General features: G+C 40.0%; 1 protein-coding gene across 1 annotated transcript in view; it reads right to left on the bottom strand.

Annotated features, from left to right (window-relative positions):
• LOC129239220 (protein white) overlaps positions 1-2658 on the bottom strand; it is a 41519-nt gene extending 38861 nt beyond the window's left edge. Inside the window, exon 1 of the mRNA XM_054874570.1 lies at positions 1699-2658. Within this exon, the coding sequence (XP_054730545.1) occupies positions 1699-1773 (75 nt within the window). The 5' untranslated portion in view covers positions 1774-2658. The remainder of the gene's footprint in view (positions 1-1698) is intronic.
• Positions 2659-16228: the final 13570 nt, after the last annotated feature.

Below are 16228 nucleotides of genomic sequence, written 5' to 3'. Positions count from 1 at the left end.
GCTTTTTTGCTCTTTTTCAGATAAGAAATGGGGACTTCAACTGAAGAAATTAAGAGAAAAACAGTTATGGGCGCTATATTTGCAAATCGCATCGATTTAGACATCTCAAATTTTCTTAAGAGGGCCAATCCATTTCTTCCGAAGGATCGCCGTGAATTGGAAGCATCTGGCGGCTATGCAGGATCTGCTGTAAAAAACAGAGTAAACACGAGAACCTTTCAGATACTGTCCGATCAGGAGGTTTTATTCAACAAGTGCAAGCAATCATTGACGGGGACCCTTCAAAATCAATGAAGATCCTAGAGAGGGAACTTAATGTTTCTTATCTGTCGAGTTGTCTATGAAGATCTCCGGTATAAATTGTACGTGGCATAATAGGTTGGTGCATGGCTATCATTCGGCAGTGATTAAGTTCAAATCTCCGGTCCTCAAACAGCGAAATGAATTTTTTCTAATAGCGGCGGCCCGTCGGCACACAATGGCAAATCTCCGAGTATATTTCTGTTATGAAAAAGCTCCTCATAAAAAACAATTTGCCGTTCGGAGTCGGCTTGGAACTGTAGGTCCCTACATTTGTGGAACTATATCAAGGCGCACGCCCCAAATAGAAGGAGGAACTGGATCAAATACTTAAATGAAGTGTACGCATCAATTAGTTATTTATTTTTAAACACGAGAACAGCGGGTTATCCAGTCCAGATTCTCAAACTATTTTTTTTTTAATTTCGTACAATCTTTAAAACGGTTTAGGTTAAAGCTTCCTATCATTGATTTTCGTTGCAATAAGCCTGGTGGGTTATCCAGAATGATTTTTGTTTTTTCTTTACTTCGTGTATAAGACAGGACAAGTTACTATTTCCTATGCCTCAAAATAGCTCTGCGCCTATAAATGGGGAGGCCGCCCCCTCCTGGTTAATTTAATTGGTATTTCGTTTCCAGTAATTCTTCTGTGCCCTATGGGGAATGATACCTGATTATTCAGGCCTAATATATTCAGCTTATGGCGACATTCCAGTACCAGTTTTGATGTCACCTGCAAAGAATTGAGAGCCTTGTTTGCTTTCTGGGTATCTGTAGCCTTGCAGATAGCTAAGCTGCGGCTGTTAAGTAAGCGCAGAAATTAGTGAGCCGAAGCAGGCTGATTTGCACCTATTTAGAATGCATTTAAATTGATGATTCACACCTTATTTTTTAGGGTACTCTGATCTCATGCAATCGGAAAGCTTCACTAGCACAAATATATAATTACGTGGACTTTCATTCATTCAACTCCCGCTGGCAATCGTTCTACTTATCTCTGTTCGTCTTTCGTCACTGCTGGTGTCACAATCAACTCGTCTTCACCAAGTCCACTTTTCTGGTATATCGGCTACGACTGTCTGGTATTTTGTGTCCCTGCGCACTCACCCGCTAGTGTTTGTTTGTCCCGCAGCTTGTCATTTACCATTAGAAAAGTTTGTCTGCGTTTCTTGTACGTCTGCATAACTGTCTGTCCTGCCATTCGTCCTTCTATTCAGCTGTCTCTCATTTGCCTCTTGATTTGCTTGCAGTTCCTGCTTGTTTTCTGAGACAACCCAGTTGCACTTCTACGTATTTATATATACATACATCTTCTAAGTCTATACTATACGTACGAGTATGTATAGGTACGCATCTATATTTTGATACATATGTACATACCTAAAAGCAGTTACTTACATTATTCAAACTTTCGACCGATGTGCTGGTGGCCTTGCCGCCCCGTATCAACACCTCTTGATCCTCCTGACCCATTTTAAAGTTCGTCTGCTACTGTTTTGCTGCCTCTGTTGTTTCGGTTTTTTACCACTTTTTGATAATACTTTTTCACTTTTTAGTACTTTCTTGATTGCTTGTGTATTTGTTTGCAGGCTGCTGGCAAAAAGTCGTAATTTGTTCTACTTCAATGTAGGAAGGATGAACGATGAACGAAATATAACAGCGAAAAAATAAGAGAATTAAGACACACAGCGTGAAAGTAAGCAATTTTTAAGTTTTTTTTGAACAATTTTGCATTTTTTCGATACTATCTTTCGGCGAATGGAGATTTTCTGCGAATGCGAGGATATTGATGCTAAATCAATTAATTGTAATTAACTGTTAATTTAAATCCAAAAGAAACTTTTAACATCGAAATCTGTATTGTAGTTTTTAATTTTTAATTAAATTTGCGAAAATGGTGGTTTCTATTTTGTTTGTGTGTGTCATTTATTTGCACTTTTTTAAACTTAATTTTCCCACCACAGTATTACTTCCGCCTTTTGGAGCCGCGATTTCAGCTGCACTCACGAAGGCGTTGTGCGATAATGGAGTTTTGCCACTTCTTTGCTATACTAATTTTACTCTTGTGCGGTTTCTTTTTTTAATTTATTAACTTGAATGTTTTGCCTCAAACTTTTTTATTTTCTTATATACTTGTACGTATGTATGCTATTTTTTTGGCCCATTCAATAAACACTTGAGCGATATCGTATGAACGTATTCATTCATTCGTCCTTCTCACCACCACAAATAACCTCCAGCCACAAAAATATGTTTTTTTTTCGTGTTGATTTTACTCTAATAATTTGCTTGTCACCTTTAATCAAATAGTAGGTGGTTGTGGCTACTTCCAATTACACTGGGAGGTACTGAGCGCGCCCGTTGACTACAGCAAACTGAGCTCTAAGCAAAGCAGAAGCGTTCGTACTGCCACTGGTGAATGAAAGATTAACTCAAATGATGCTCAGCGGTTAGGAGTTGAGTGAAGTAACTGATGGGGCTTCCAATTGCATATCAGTGGTATTCGCTTGCTATGCATTGTTGTAGTTGCGAACGACTGCTCTGACACTTGAGTGCTATTTGTTGATGGATCAACTGCCAGTTGCGTTTTCTGTTCCTCCTGTTTGGTTAGATTTTCTTATCTACTTTTTAACTAAAATTTCATTGTGACATTATACTCTCTAGACAAAGTAATTATCTCATTATGTTCTTAATCTGAAGATATCTCGGACTCGTTTTATCACTTCTTCACTTCCAAGTACAAAATTAGCATACCAGTGGGACTAATTTAAACATGAAATGCTATAAAATACTCGTAGAACATAAACTAAATTTAGCTGGTTCTACTGCTTCGCAAAAGGAGTTTCAGTGGTCAATTCGCACTTTCATACTTTTCGTATTTCTAATCAAACTTCAACTCATTTTTTTTTATATTTATAATGAACTTTATTAAACTAAATATGTACCATTTTCGTCGACCACCTTTTGCCATTTTTCTTCTAGAGACATTATTCCATCAGTGAAAAATTTTTGTGGTTTCTCGGCGAAAAGCTGCGACAAGTAATTTTCACAGGCTTCTCTTGAAGCCAACTTTACTTTATTAAGGGAGTTCTGCATTGACCGAAACAAATGGTAGTCCGATGATGCACGGTCAGGGCTATATGATGGATGCATCAAAACTTCCCAGCCAAGCTCTCCCGAGTCATCAAAGATGTGTGTGGCCTAGCGTTGTCCTGATGGAAGACGACGCCCTTTCTGCTGATCAGTTCTGGCCGTTTTTTTTCAATTGCTTGCTTCAATCTCATCAGTTGTTGACAGTAAAGTGTAGAATCAGTCGTTCGAGCGGGCTGGAGCATCTCATAGTGGATGATTCCTTTCCAATCCCACCAAACACACAGCATAACCTTTGGAGGCGTCAATCCTGGCTTTGCGACCATTTGTTGAGCTTCACCACCCTTGCACCATGATCTTTTTCGCACATTATTGTCGTATTTGATCCACTTTTCGTCTCCTGTTACCATTCGCTTCAGAAATGGTTCGATTTCATTTCGTTTCAGCAAAGAATCGCAGATGTTAATTCGGTCCATTAAATTTTTCACAGACAATTCATGTGGTACCCAAACATCGAGCTTCTTTTTGTAACCAGCCTTTTTTAAACGGTTCAACACCGTTTGATGATGGATGTTTAGCGACTTGGCGATGTCATGGCAGCTTATGTGATGGTCCTGGTCAATCTTTTCCATCATTTCATCGACTTTTTCAACGATAGGTCGACCGGAGCGAGGTGCATCTTTCACATCGAAATTTCCAGAACAAAAGCGAGGGAACCATTGTTGTGCTACACGAACTGATACAGCATCGTCTCCGTAAACTTCACAAATTTCATTGGTGGCATGCGTGGCATTCTTCCCTTTTTTATAAAAAAATTTCAAAATATAGCGAATTTCTTCATTATAACAGCTATAACTTTTTTTCAACTTCTCCGAATTTAATTTTTTTTTTTGGTTAAATGAAGCTTAAAATGTCACTTTTCTAACACCATATGATATGACACAATGTGATTGGTAGCACTGGAGATAGATGACTCCAACGACATCTATTGATGACAAAATATGAAAAGACTTTTTCGACTACCTAATATTTATAATATGTTTCCTTCTTGTTATTGGGGCGTATGGAATCACATTGAGAATTGCAGCAGCTTTCTTTTCCTTTAAGTAATAGAAACTTATGCTAAATATATTAAAGGTATAAAAGTGTGTTTTTTTAAGATGATGTGAAACAACATCCAAACGTACGCCACAAATAGGAGGAGGAGCACGGCCTCCTAACCTCCCACACCTAACAGAAGTGTACGCGCCAATTATCATTGTTTTTTGTTTTAAATGGTAATACAAAACAGAAAAATTGTTGGAATTAATTTTTTTTAATATAATCTGGTTATATTTTCATAGATATATTTTAATACGTCCGTCGCGGCTAAGAGTCATGTACATAGTCCATTCGATCAGTCTACTTTTTCCAATAAATCTGAATAACAAATACCTATAAATGAGCCCAATTAACAAAAATTCGCCGCCAACGATAGTTATTGCATGACCTCTGGTTTATAGACACGAAAGCCAAGATCCTTACGTAAAATTTTCCATGTAGTCCAAGGCAAAGGACAACAAGTTTAGACCGACGACGAATCGACATTTCGGCATCTTCTTCAACACTTCTCTATGAACGTCGCGACCAGAATTATTTTTTTCAAAGTAAATTTCAAAAATCGGGGGGAGACTTTTGATCCATTCATGGCTATTCAATTTCGTTCAATGCTGCAGAGGGATCTAATTTGTCAAACTCAATGCCAAGCCACTTTGCCTTATCGACTTCAACATTAAGTGTTGTACTCCCTTTTTCGGCATTCTTTGCTAAAAGAAAAAATTAATCCTAATGTACATGGTAAGTGTGTTGATACATAAATAAAATTATTAAAATTTTTGCCAAACAGATATTTACGCAAACGGTACTTAAATTGAAGTGTGCTGGGTGGTCAATGGCCTCATACCTCATGGCGCCAAAGAAATGATCCAAGCCATGTTGGTTCAAATTGTCCGTTAAAATTCTTTGAACTCTGCTTTTTTGCTGGACGTAGTAGCATAAACCTATAAATGACGTATTCGTGGTAATTATTTGTCTCTGAAATGCTGCTTAACTGGTTTTCATTGGAATAATGGGATTTGACATAACTGAAGTCATTTTGTTTAATATATAAATCTGCTTTTCAATTTCGTAGCCAAATGGGTTCTTGAATACGGTGTAGGTAATATTTTCGAATTTTGAATTTAGTGTATCGAACCAATCGTTCACCAACTGCATGAATTCGGCACAACTGCATGCGTTGTGCAAACTATGGCCAGTGGAATGACAGCGTTTTATGGCACTCGCTGTAGTATTCATATAACATTCGTAACGGTCAAAAGTCCTTCCGATAGCATAAACACAATCGACTTAGTTCTTTTGCACAAAAAACACGTATTGCACGGCATTTCCCTTGTAGTTCTATTTTTTTATATTGCTTAAAAATTTATTTTACCAACTTCCACAGCTGAAACATAGTTTCATTCGGGTTGAAGCTAATGGCAATTAATGAAACTCTTCAACTAACACCTACATTCAAACGAATTGTCAAATAAGTACGAGTATACTTACATTTTTTGTTTTGGCTTCTTGACTCACTGTATACATTGTGGCCAAACCATACTGAACAGAAATGATAACACAGTTTGTCATTCTCAGCTGTCGAACCATAGTTATCGATAGTTCTCATGCAGCCTAAAAAAAAACCTTTAGTTCTTTTAATGGGCTCAGAATTGGAGCAATTTGTGGAAAATTTTGAATACTTGAAATCTCAAGATAATAAGAAATATTTAGATTTTATGTGTATCAATGGATTTATTTTCCACAATTTTCTCTCCTCGCAATAGTTTTATAGCCGCTTATTGGGCAACAGTTGGATACAGGACTAAACCGGCAACAGTTTTATAGTCGCAACATTAAGGATACAGGATTCTCCCCGCAACATTGCATTATAGCAACATTAGTCGGCTTAATACTATATGTGCCTCCATTTGTGGGACAACATCAAGACGCACACCAGAGTCATTTATGTTTATAAATATAATCCTTTGCGGATGAATTAAATATTATGGCAAGCAAATGGTCTCCAAAATAGGTACAGGAAGTAACATCGGTCCCAAAAGCTTTAGACCCATCAGCATGACCTCTTTCATGCTGAAAAGTCTCGAACGACTGGTGGAACTGCGCATACGTCAGAAGTCGCTGAAGGCTCACCCTCTGTCTCTATTTCAGCATGCCTATCAGAGTGGAAAATCCTGCGAGTCGGCACTGCAAAACCTTGTTGCTAGGGTAGAGCTGGCCATCGACAGGAGGGACTACACTATGGGCATCTTTTTAGACATAGAGGAGGCGTTTGATAATGCCACTTTTGATAGTATGTGTAACTCTGCTAGTAGGCACGGGGTAGACCGGGTGCTAGTAAATTGGATTCGTTCGATGCTGGTCCAAAGAATCGTTTCGGTGCGAGCAGAGGAAGATCTGTTGGTGTCATCTGGGGTTAATAGAGGCTGCCCCCAAGGCGGTGTGCTGTCTCCATTGCTCTGGTGCATGCTAATCGATCCTCTACTCACCACTTTAAACGATTCGGGAGTCTACGCACAAGCATATGCGGACGATGTTGCTTGTTTGGTAACAGGCCCTTCGCTTATGAACATCTGCAGGAAAGTGCAGAAAACTCTGGATCGTATTGACACTTGGTGCTGTGCGAATGGGCTATCGGCAAATCCCGCTAAGACTGGTATTGTCCTCTTTACCAGAAAGAGGAAGCTTGATGGACTCGTTCTGCCAAAGCTAAAATTAGTCACAATCCAGCTATCCAAGGAAATTAAATATATTGGAGTAATCCTCGATAGTAAGCTCCTATGGAAATCACACGTTGAAACAAAGACATCCAAAGCACTGACAGCTTTCTGGCAGTGCAAAGGTGTCTCTGGGAAAACGTGGGGTCTCTCTCTTGGCAAGGTCCTATGGATCTACACGGCTATGATAAGACCCATTATCACCTATGCATCAGTGGTCTGGATGAGTAGACTCTCTGTAGTGGGAGTCAGGAGGACCTTATCCAGACTACAACGCACTGTGGCCATCTGTTGTACCGGAGCTTTTCCGACTACTTCAGGCCCGGCACTAGATGCTCTGATTGGTTTACCACCACTTGATGCTTTCATCCAAGGAGAGGCCGTAAAGGCCATCTGCAGACTGAAACACAGTGGGAACTGGTACGGCCCTTGTCCGGCATTGGAACACAGAGAAGGCATGGACATCGATCCAACGATTTTCTCCATGCCCCTTGACTCCATGCCATCAAGAGTCGTACTTAAAAAGAGATACAGTGTAGTGCTACCAGAGGCTCTGTTGTGGGGAGACTCAGAAAATGAGCCCGGTAAACACTGTTTTCGCATTTTTACGGATGGCTCCAGGACCGAGCATGGCTTTGGCTCTGGGGTCTACGTGGAATCCAGCGGGACAAAACTGCACTTTGCTCTTGGAATGCAAGCATCTGTGTTTCAAGCGGAGGTGTATGCAGTTCAAGAAGCGATGAACTTTCTTGTGGAAAAACGATGGAGAGGCAGATCTATATGTGTCTGCAGCGACAGCCAAGCTGCGCTTATGGCCTTAGATTGCCCTCCAACCACATCAGGGGTAGTATTGAATTTGAATTTGAAGAGGTCGAGCCAAGGAGCACCAGGAGATTTGGTGGCTCCTAAAACACTCAGGCTAAAAAGCCCATTGTATTTAAAGCTCTGGAAAGGGGGTAGATAGTCAAGGAGGGAGGGAGAAAAGTATCAGAGAAAGAGATAGGAAAGAATAGAGACAGAGATAGAGATAGTTAGTCCTGTGAGAATTTTCCAGATTCTTTGGCGAATCTGTAAATATCCTCCAGTTTTAGAGAACGAATATCACTCATTCCCATGACATCTGAACCCAATACCCGTAGTCGCGCTCTAGCAAAGGCAGGACACTCACAGAGAAAGTGCTCAGTGCTATCCGCCTCCTCCAAGCAGGACAGGCATACCGGGTCCTCGATGATTCCAATGGTGGCCATATGCTGACCCCATGGGTTGTGTCCCGTAATGATGCCGACCATCAACCGAATGTCTTTCCTTTTAAGTTTTAGTAGAAAGTTTGACAGTTTTCTGTTCGGACTTGTCACAAAACACTTTGCAGTTCTGCAGCGTTCTAGACCGGACCATCGCTCTTTATGTAGATTGCCTACATAATCGTTGATCCAATTCTTGATTCCTGCGGGACTGATTCCGATTATTGGCTCTGGCCCCTGTGGGGGCACCGCTGATCCACGGTTGGCCAATTCGTCGGCGATTTCGTTTCCTTGAACACCGGAGTGTCCTGGAACCCATATAAGTACAAGCCTGTTTTGTCTTGCGACAGAATTAAGCTTCTTCTTACATTCTTGAACAATCTTTGAGGTTTGCTTCGCGTTCTCCAGGGCCTTCAATGCAGCCTGACTGTCACTGAAGACTCCAATCTGTTTCCCGCTCCATCTCCTCTCGATTATCCATTCGGCTACTTTTAGGATGGCAAAAACTTCTGTTTGGAAAACAGTTGCCATTCCCCCCATAGCGTAGTGATACTTATTACTATCGTTTAAGTACCATCCGGCTCCAGACCCTATTTCAGTCTTGGACCCATCGGTAAAGAAAATATCCGTCAAACCTCCCTGCATGCCTCCTGGATTGCTCCATTGCTCACGCAATGGAAATCTGACATCAAATTTCCTTCCGAATGAAACTGTGGGTATCAGGTCATCTTTAGGTGCCAAAAACAGTGGACACTGCTCCGACAGCAACTTAAAGATTTCTCTGTGTCCCGAAGTTCCATCTTCGTGCCAGAGACCATATTTATGGAGTCTGCACATTGCTTTTATTGCTTCCTGTTGTATCTTAAGATCCAGGGGGAGCAAATCGAGCATAGCATTTAGGGCATCACCAGAGGTTGTACTCATGGCACCCGTGATGCATAAACATACACTTCTTTGCAGCCTGTATAGTTCCCGGATTGTGGACTTAACCATGCTCCGTCGCCACCAGACCACAGAAGCGTAAGTGATGATTGGTCTGATAAGTGCCGTGTATATCCATAGGACCACAGCAGGTTTCAGGCCCCAAGTTTTGCCAAAGGCTCTACGGCATTGCTGAAAAATCTTCAATGCACGATTCACCTTCAGTGAAACGTGTGTCTCCCAGGTCAGCTTCTTATCCAAGATTACTCCTAGATATTTAACTTCGTTGGAGAGACCAAGTGTCACACCTTTCAGTGTTGGAAGACTGAGTCCATCCAATTTCCGTTTTCTCGTAAACAAGACTATGGTTGTTTTGTTCGGATTAACGGAAAGACCTTGTCTCATGCACCAATCATCGATTTTGTCAAGGATCCTCTGCACTTTCGTGCAAAGCCTCCTTAAGGATTTATCCGATGTTAGCGCACAGACGTCGTCCGCATATGCTTGGACGTGAAATCCGAGTTCCTGCATCTCCGCTAATAGGGAGTCTACGACGAAGCACCACAGCAGCGGAGAAAGAACACCCCCTTGGGGACATCCTTGCTTGGCCCTGACTGTGATTTGCTCGTCGCCGCTCCCACCAGCGGTTAACAGCCTCTCAGAGAGCATGGAGTATATCCATTTTATAATGGCTTGATTAACTCCATGTCGTTCGGCAGAAGAACATATCGAGCCGAAAGTGGCATTATCAAAAGCCCCCTCAATGTCCACGAACACGCCCATTGTGTATTCGTCAGCTTCCAGCCCAGCTTCAATCTTGCTAACAAGATCGTGTAAGGCTGATTCACATGATTTTCCACTCTGGTAAGCGTGTTGGTTTCTACTAAGTGGACTTATCGGCAATCAGGGGTAGTGAAGTCCTGTAAATCCATGCTGAACTATTTCGGTAGTCATAATAGCCTGATGCTAACATGGGTCCCGGGACACGTGGGTATCGCGGGTAACGAGACCTCTGACTCCTTAGCTAAGATGGGCTCTGAGGCCAACTTCTTTGGCCCAGAGCCCGCTTTGCCACTCCCCTCTGCCGCCATCACGACCACGGTTAGCAAATGGATAATTACCACCCACAGGCGAGCTTGGCAGGCTGAGAGAGGCTGCAGATGGACAAAACTGATGTTACCTGTCATGTCCGATCGACTGTGGCAAACCCTTCTGTCATTAGGCAGAGGGGAGTGTAGACGGCTGGTTGGACTGATGACGGGCCACTTTCTGTGGGCAAAGCACATGGGAAGGTTGGGCATCTCAGACAGTGTACTCTGCCCCACACTTCCTGTGTGTCTGCCCCGCCTTCGCTCGAATCAGGTTTGAGGTCTTTGGCACTGATGTGTTAAGAAGCGACCATCTTGGCTCCTTGGCACCATAAGATCTACTCAGATTTCTTCGGAGATCGGGTAGATTTAAAGAAAATTAAAAGGGAATCCAAGTGTAGTACAATGGACTCAATTAATGTCTGAGTGTTGCACTTGCTAGTTGTCCCGACAAAAAAAAAGAAAAAAAAAAACAAAAAAAAAACAAAAAAAAAAACATCGGTCTTCTGAGAATGGGGAGAACTTTTTTGTGCGAAACTTATATTTTTTAACCTTTACACAACCTTCTACACACATGACAGTGAATATGATTGACAGAGTAGAAGTCGACAACTTCAATTCAAGTCAAACTTCCTCTTCCCTTAGTGAGCCTGAAGCTTTCGAAGCGGTGCTAAACCTATTATATGTTTTTTTCCTAAAGTGGCATTCATTTGGAACTCGTAATTTCTATAAAATTTGCATTTTTTGTTTTCTTTCATCATAAACATGTTAATATTTTCATGGAAACTAAGAAAAACTCAAAATTGTGTAAACGATTCCTTAGCAGTAACCTTTTCCTGCCCCCTTTTGAAGAATGATTTTGATTTGAATGTACAATATTATTGGTGCCGAAACTGCTCTCGCTTATCTGTCAGTGATTGACATTTTGCAGGGAGGTATTCCTAACAACATTCAAAGGCGCCTGACAGTTCCACGTAGTAGTTCACGCTCCTATGGATCGATTCATCGACTGCGTAAGGCCGTGATTTCCTCTTTCCCTCCTATTTATGCATTGAATTTCAAATAAAAGTATGCGATATCGTTTTGTGTAATGTTGTTGTGCTATTGCTTGGCGTTCATATGATTTATGATCAACGCTGTCTACTGTCCATTACAGTGAATTATTGTGTCCTGTACGTAGCAGCGTTACGCTGCTGTTGTTCCGCTGTTGCCACATCGATAGACAATTTATCAATCATTGGTGTTGTATACAGAACAGTGCAACAACAACAAACATTGAAAATTGTAAATGTGTACGTACATACCAGAACTTAAAATAAACACTACCCACATACATATACACGAGTACATATTCTAGTATGCAGAATAAATTTTGTAATGTTGAGTGCATCCGCACCAGCATTCGATCAGAAGCTCCAAATCGTGTTGCCACTTTAGAATGTTGAAGAGATATGTAAATATGTGTGTATGTAAGGGAGTGTATTTGCATGCTGATTGCCTTTTTGCTATGCAGAGTATTTTGTTATCCTTTCTACTATGAAATATGACTGTTTGCACTTCCGCAACAACACACACGTACACACACGTACACACACATTACCTTGTTTAAATAGAAAACTATGAGTTGTGAATAAATTGTATTTACAGCAGGCATGGCAGTGAATGGGTTAATTGCCATTCATTTGCGCATTAGCACCCAATGTTTGTTCGTTTTGATGGAGTTTTGAAAAAATGCAATGTCTGAAAATACACTATATAGACGTTGTTGCCATGTGACCATATTTGCTGGGCATGTTAAATATTCTTTTTTTACTTATTGTTCAATATTTGCTTTCGATTCAAATGCAACAGTATTGCCAGCTGCAATACAAGTGATTTTTGCACATCCATCACAATTGACAGCGAAATTTGACATTTATAAATCCAATGAAAGCAATTTGCTTGGGATGTTGAAAATAGGAAACGCGTCAGCGGAGTGAGTACTCAATTTTCACTTTTGTATTTATTGTTGTTCTAGCTGTATAAACCCTACCTAAATCAGGCGCACTTTATGGAGGACGCGTAAAACGCAATGAATCGAGGGGGATGAGTTCGAGTCATGCAAGGCAACTAGAGGCATTTTGATTGCAACTTTAAGCTGACAGTTTCTTTTCGATAGGGGTATAATTCCATATTCATAAGGTGATATTTTATTGACCCATTCCCACGACAGCTGATTCTTTTCACAGAAGTGCTTTACTTAGTGATTTTTATTATCTTCGACTTAAGCCGATACATATGTATGTATGTAATGGGCGTGTTTGGCCGAGCTCCTCCTCTTATTTGTGGCATGCGTCCACCAATGGGAGATCTACAGTTTTAACACGATTCCGAACGGCAGATAATTTATATGAGAAGCTTTTTTATAACAGAAATTCGCTCGGAGGTTTACCATTGCCTGCCGAGGGGCGACCACTAGCAAAAAAAACTTTTTCTTCGTTTTGGTGTTTCATGCAGATTCAAACCTACGTTCTCCAAATTCCGAATGGTAGTCACCGCCAATCGCCTATGGCGGCCGCCTACATACAAACATATACTACTGTGGGCAAAAAGTAAGGTGAATTTATTTGTCAAACTTCGCGGGATTAAAATTTCGCTCTAGTTATTTTTTTCATGAGTTGGCAGCACTGTTAATAACATCTAGGCCAATTTTCATGTGAATGTCATTATCAGTAATATATTTACGCTTGTGTTTACCAAACGACCAAGAGTGCATTTTTCGATTTTTACAATGTCTGATTTGATTGAGCAGAGAAGTGCCATCAAATTTTGTTTGCGGAATGAAATTTCGGCTGCGGAAACGTTTAGCAAGTTGCAGAAGGCATTTGGTGATTCGACCATGTCGCAGAAAAATGTTTATAAGTGGTACAAAGACTTCAAAGAGGGTCGAGAACGTGTTGATGACTTGGAGCGCTCCGGACGACCATCGACCTCAACAGATAATCAACACGTCAATAAAGTGAAGGAGTTAGTGCTCAAAAATCGTCGGTTGACTGTTAAAGACCTTACTGATATGATCGGAATATCAGAAGGATCTCTGAAAACCATTTTGAAAGACCATTTGGGCCTTCGAAAAGTCAAATCTCGTGTGGTACCGAAAACTCTCAATTTATTGGAAAAAAGTCGTCGCGTTGATGTGTGTGAAACAATGCTTTCAGACTATCAGGACAAGCTCAAATGCATCATTACGGGAGATGAGACTTGGATTTATGCTTAAGACCCTGAAACAATCGACGAATCAAGCGAATATCGTGCTAAAGGCGAGGCCAGACCGAAAAGAGCACGTCAAAGTCGTTCAAAAATAAAGGTCATGATGACAGTTTTTTTCGATTTTCGTGGTGTGGTGCACTATGAATTCCTTCCACCTGGCCAAACTGTTAATAAGGAATATTATTTGAGCGTTATGCGTCGTTTACGTGAAGCAATTCGTCTAAAAAGACCAGAATTATGGGCCAACAACTCTTGGTTTGTGCTTCACGATAATGCACCGTCTCACACTGCACTCGTTCTTCGTGACCATTTCGCCAAAAATTCCACGCTATCGTTCCGCAACCACCGTATTCGCCTGATTTGGCTCCGTGTGACTTCTGGCTATTCCCTAAACTCAAGAGACCACTCCGGGGAACGCGTTTCGAGTCGATTGAGGAGATAAAAGCTGAATCGAAGAAGGTGCTGATGGCTATACCGGATATGGACTATTTGGCGTGTTTCAGGGATTGGAAAAATCGTTGGCATAAGTGTATTTCATCGAGAGGGGATTATTTTGAAGAGGATGAAATTGATTAACAGGAATAAATGAAGATTTTTCATTTTACAACCAAATTCACCTTACTTTTTGCCCACAGTATTTGGAGAAGTTTGCCAGCATTACGAGGCCTTCCATCAGAGAGCATGCATGTCATGTAAAATCTGTTATCTAAAAGTGGCGCAAAATTGATAATCGAATTTTGTTTTTGAATAATCCTCTTACTAAGTAAAGCAAATGTTTTTGAGTAATGCGAATCTTTATTTTGACCTTTATGCATTCCATTGCTCGTCTGTTTGTGTACTGCGGCTGTCTAATTCCCAAATGACAAACATGATGACGTTCGATGCCATTTGCATAAATTATAAATGTTTTCATTTATTACAGGGTTGTTAATTTTGCGCCACTTTTTTCATTTAGATAATTGGTTTTTACATGGCATTTGCAAACGTCTCCGAACAAAACAAAAAAGAAACGTGTCCGACGAGTTGAGATAACGGTTCTACCTCACTAGGTTTTTATAATGGAAAATGTTGTTTTTTTTAAAGCACTTAGAGTTTCGTTTCTATGCGGTTGACTTAACAATTTTTAGACGCATTTCCTGTATTTACGTATATTCTGTCTTTACAAAATGATCTTAACGACTTTGCTAATTGGAGTAGAACAAATAAATTACCTCGTAATATCGAGAAATGTTTCCTATAACTTTTTCTAAAAACATAAACTGCATGTTGAAGTTACCCTTTCTACTGGACGCTAAAGCTTATTCTAATCTAGCATTTCTCCGCCGGCAAAGACTTTGAAGATCCATAAGTAAGTAAAATTGTGTTTAATTATTTAGTCCGATCAAAGTTGGAATATTCACTTACTGTAAAAAAAGGCGATTTGAGGTAATAGTTTTAGTAAATAAATTAGGTTCATTTGCATTTGACTGCTGTTAGATAATTAGAAACGTTTTCTTGCGAGAAGTTGTAGTTGGTTTTAAAGTTATTCATCCAACAACAACAAAAATAATATGCATTTTATAGATCACTTTCACTGCTCATCTAGGTCAAGTGGCTAAAATCGATATAAGTTTTAAAAAAGAGATCCGTTTATGCTTGTTTTATTGTTTTTTTAGTCCATTGTTGAATTTTTAGAATTTTGATTAATAAAAAAACGTATTAAGTGGTTTTGATAGCGAGTATAACCTCTCTTTATAGTACTTCTAAGACACATTTCACCAGACACATGTGTCCCTGAAATCCCACAGTTTTTTAATCATGTGTGATGAAATGCCATTATACTAAGTAGTTTCCATTTTGATATTACTCGGCTTATGTTGGCGTATTTTTCTTTTTAAAATAGGCCCATATTTTCAATGGGATTAAGGTCGTATTGCTCTCAAGTTATTTCATTTCTGTGATTCTTTGTCATATTATATCGCCCGTTATATGACTTCAGGAATGAGGTCACTTGAATCGAGAATAATCATTCAATCAGTTTGAATTTCAGGTCAAGCTAATTAAAGGTAACCAACATTTTTTATTAAATTTCATGAGTTCACTTCGATTGCAATACAAAATTGAGTAGTTTTGACTTAGATTTTTTACTCCCGAGGTCGCGTTTGCCTGAATCTTTATTCTGTTCATCATATATAATAAGAAAATACTATTTTGAAAGATTCTAAAATGTTGCTCGAAACGAACAAAGAGAATACATAATTCATTTAACTTCATTAAGTGGTTTTACATACATATTCAAACTTTCTTCTAAACTTTTTCCAAACCGGCCACCTTAAGTGTTTGTCATTTATTTACTGCCACTGCCAAACATAATTTGATTGAGAATATGAGTCGTTTAATTAAAGTGGAATATCCGTCAGTATTATTGGGATTTCTGCAATCAAAACGTTTGCTCCAGCACCACAGCAGGCAAATTTCCATTACAAAATGTTGGCGGATTTAACTAGATCACGTAGTCTGTAATATTTCAGGAACTCTTATTTAATAA

Source organism: Anastrepha obliqua, chromosome 2 (assembly GCF_027943255.1).
Source record: "Anastrepha obliqua isolate idAnaObli1 chromosome 2, idAnaObli1_1.0, whole genome shotgun sequence".
NCBI lineage: Eukaryota > Metazoa > Arthropoda > Insecta > Diptera > Tephritidae > Anastrepha > Anastrepha obliqua.
The sequence above is the reverse complement of the archived record's forward strand: the minus strand, read 5'-3'. Positions and strand labels throughout refer to the sequence as shown.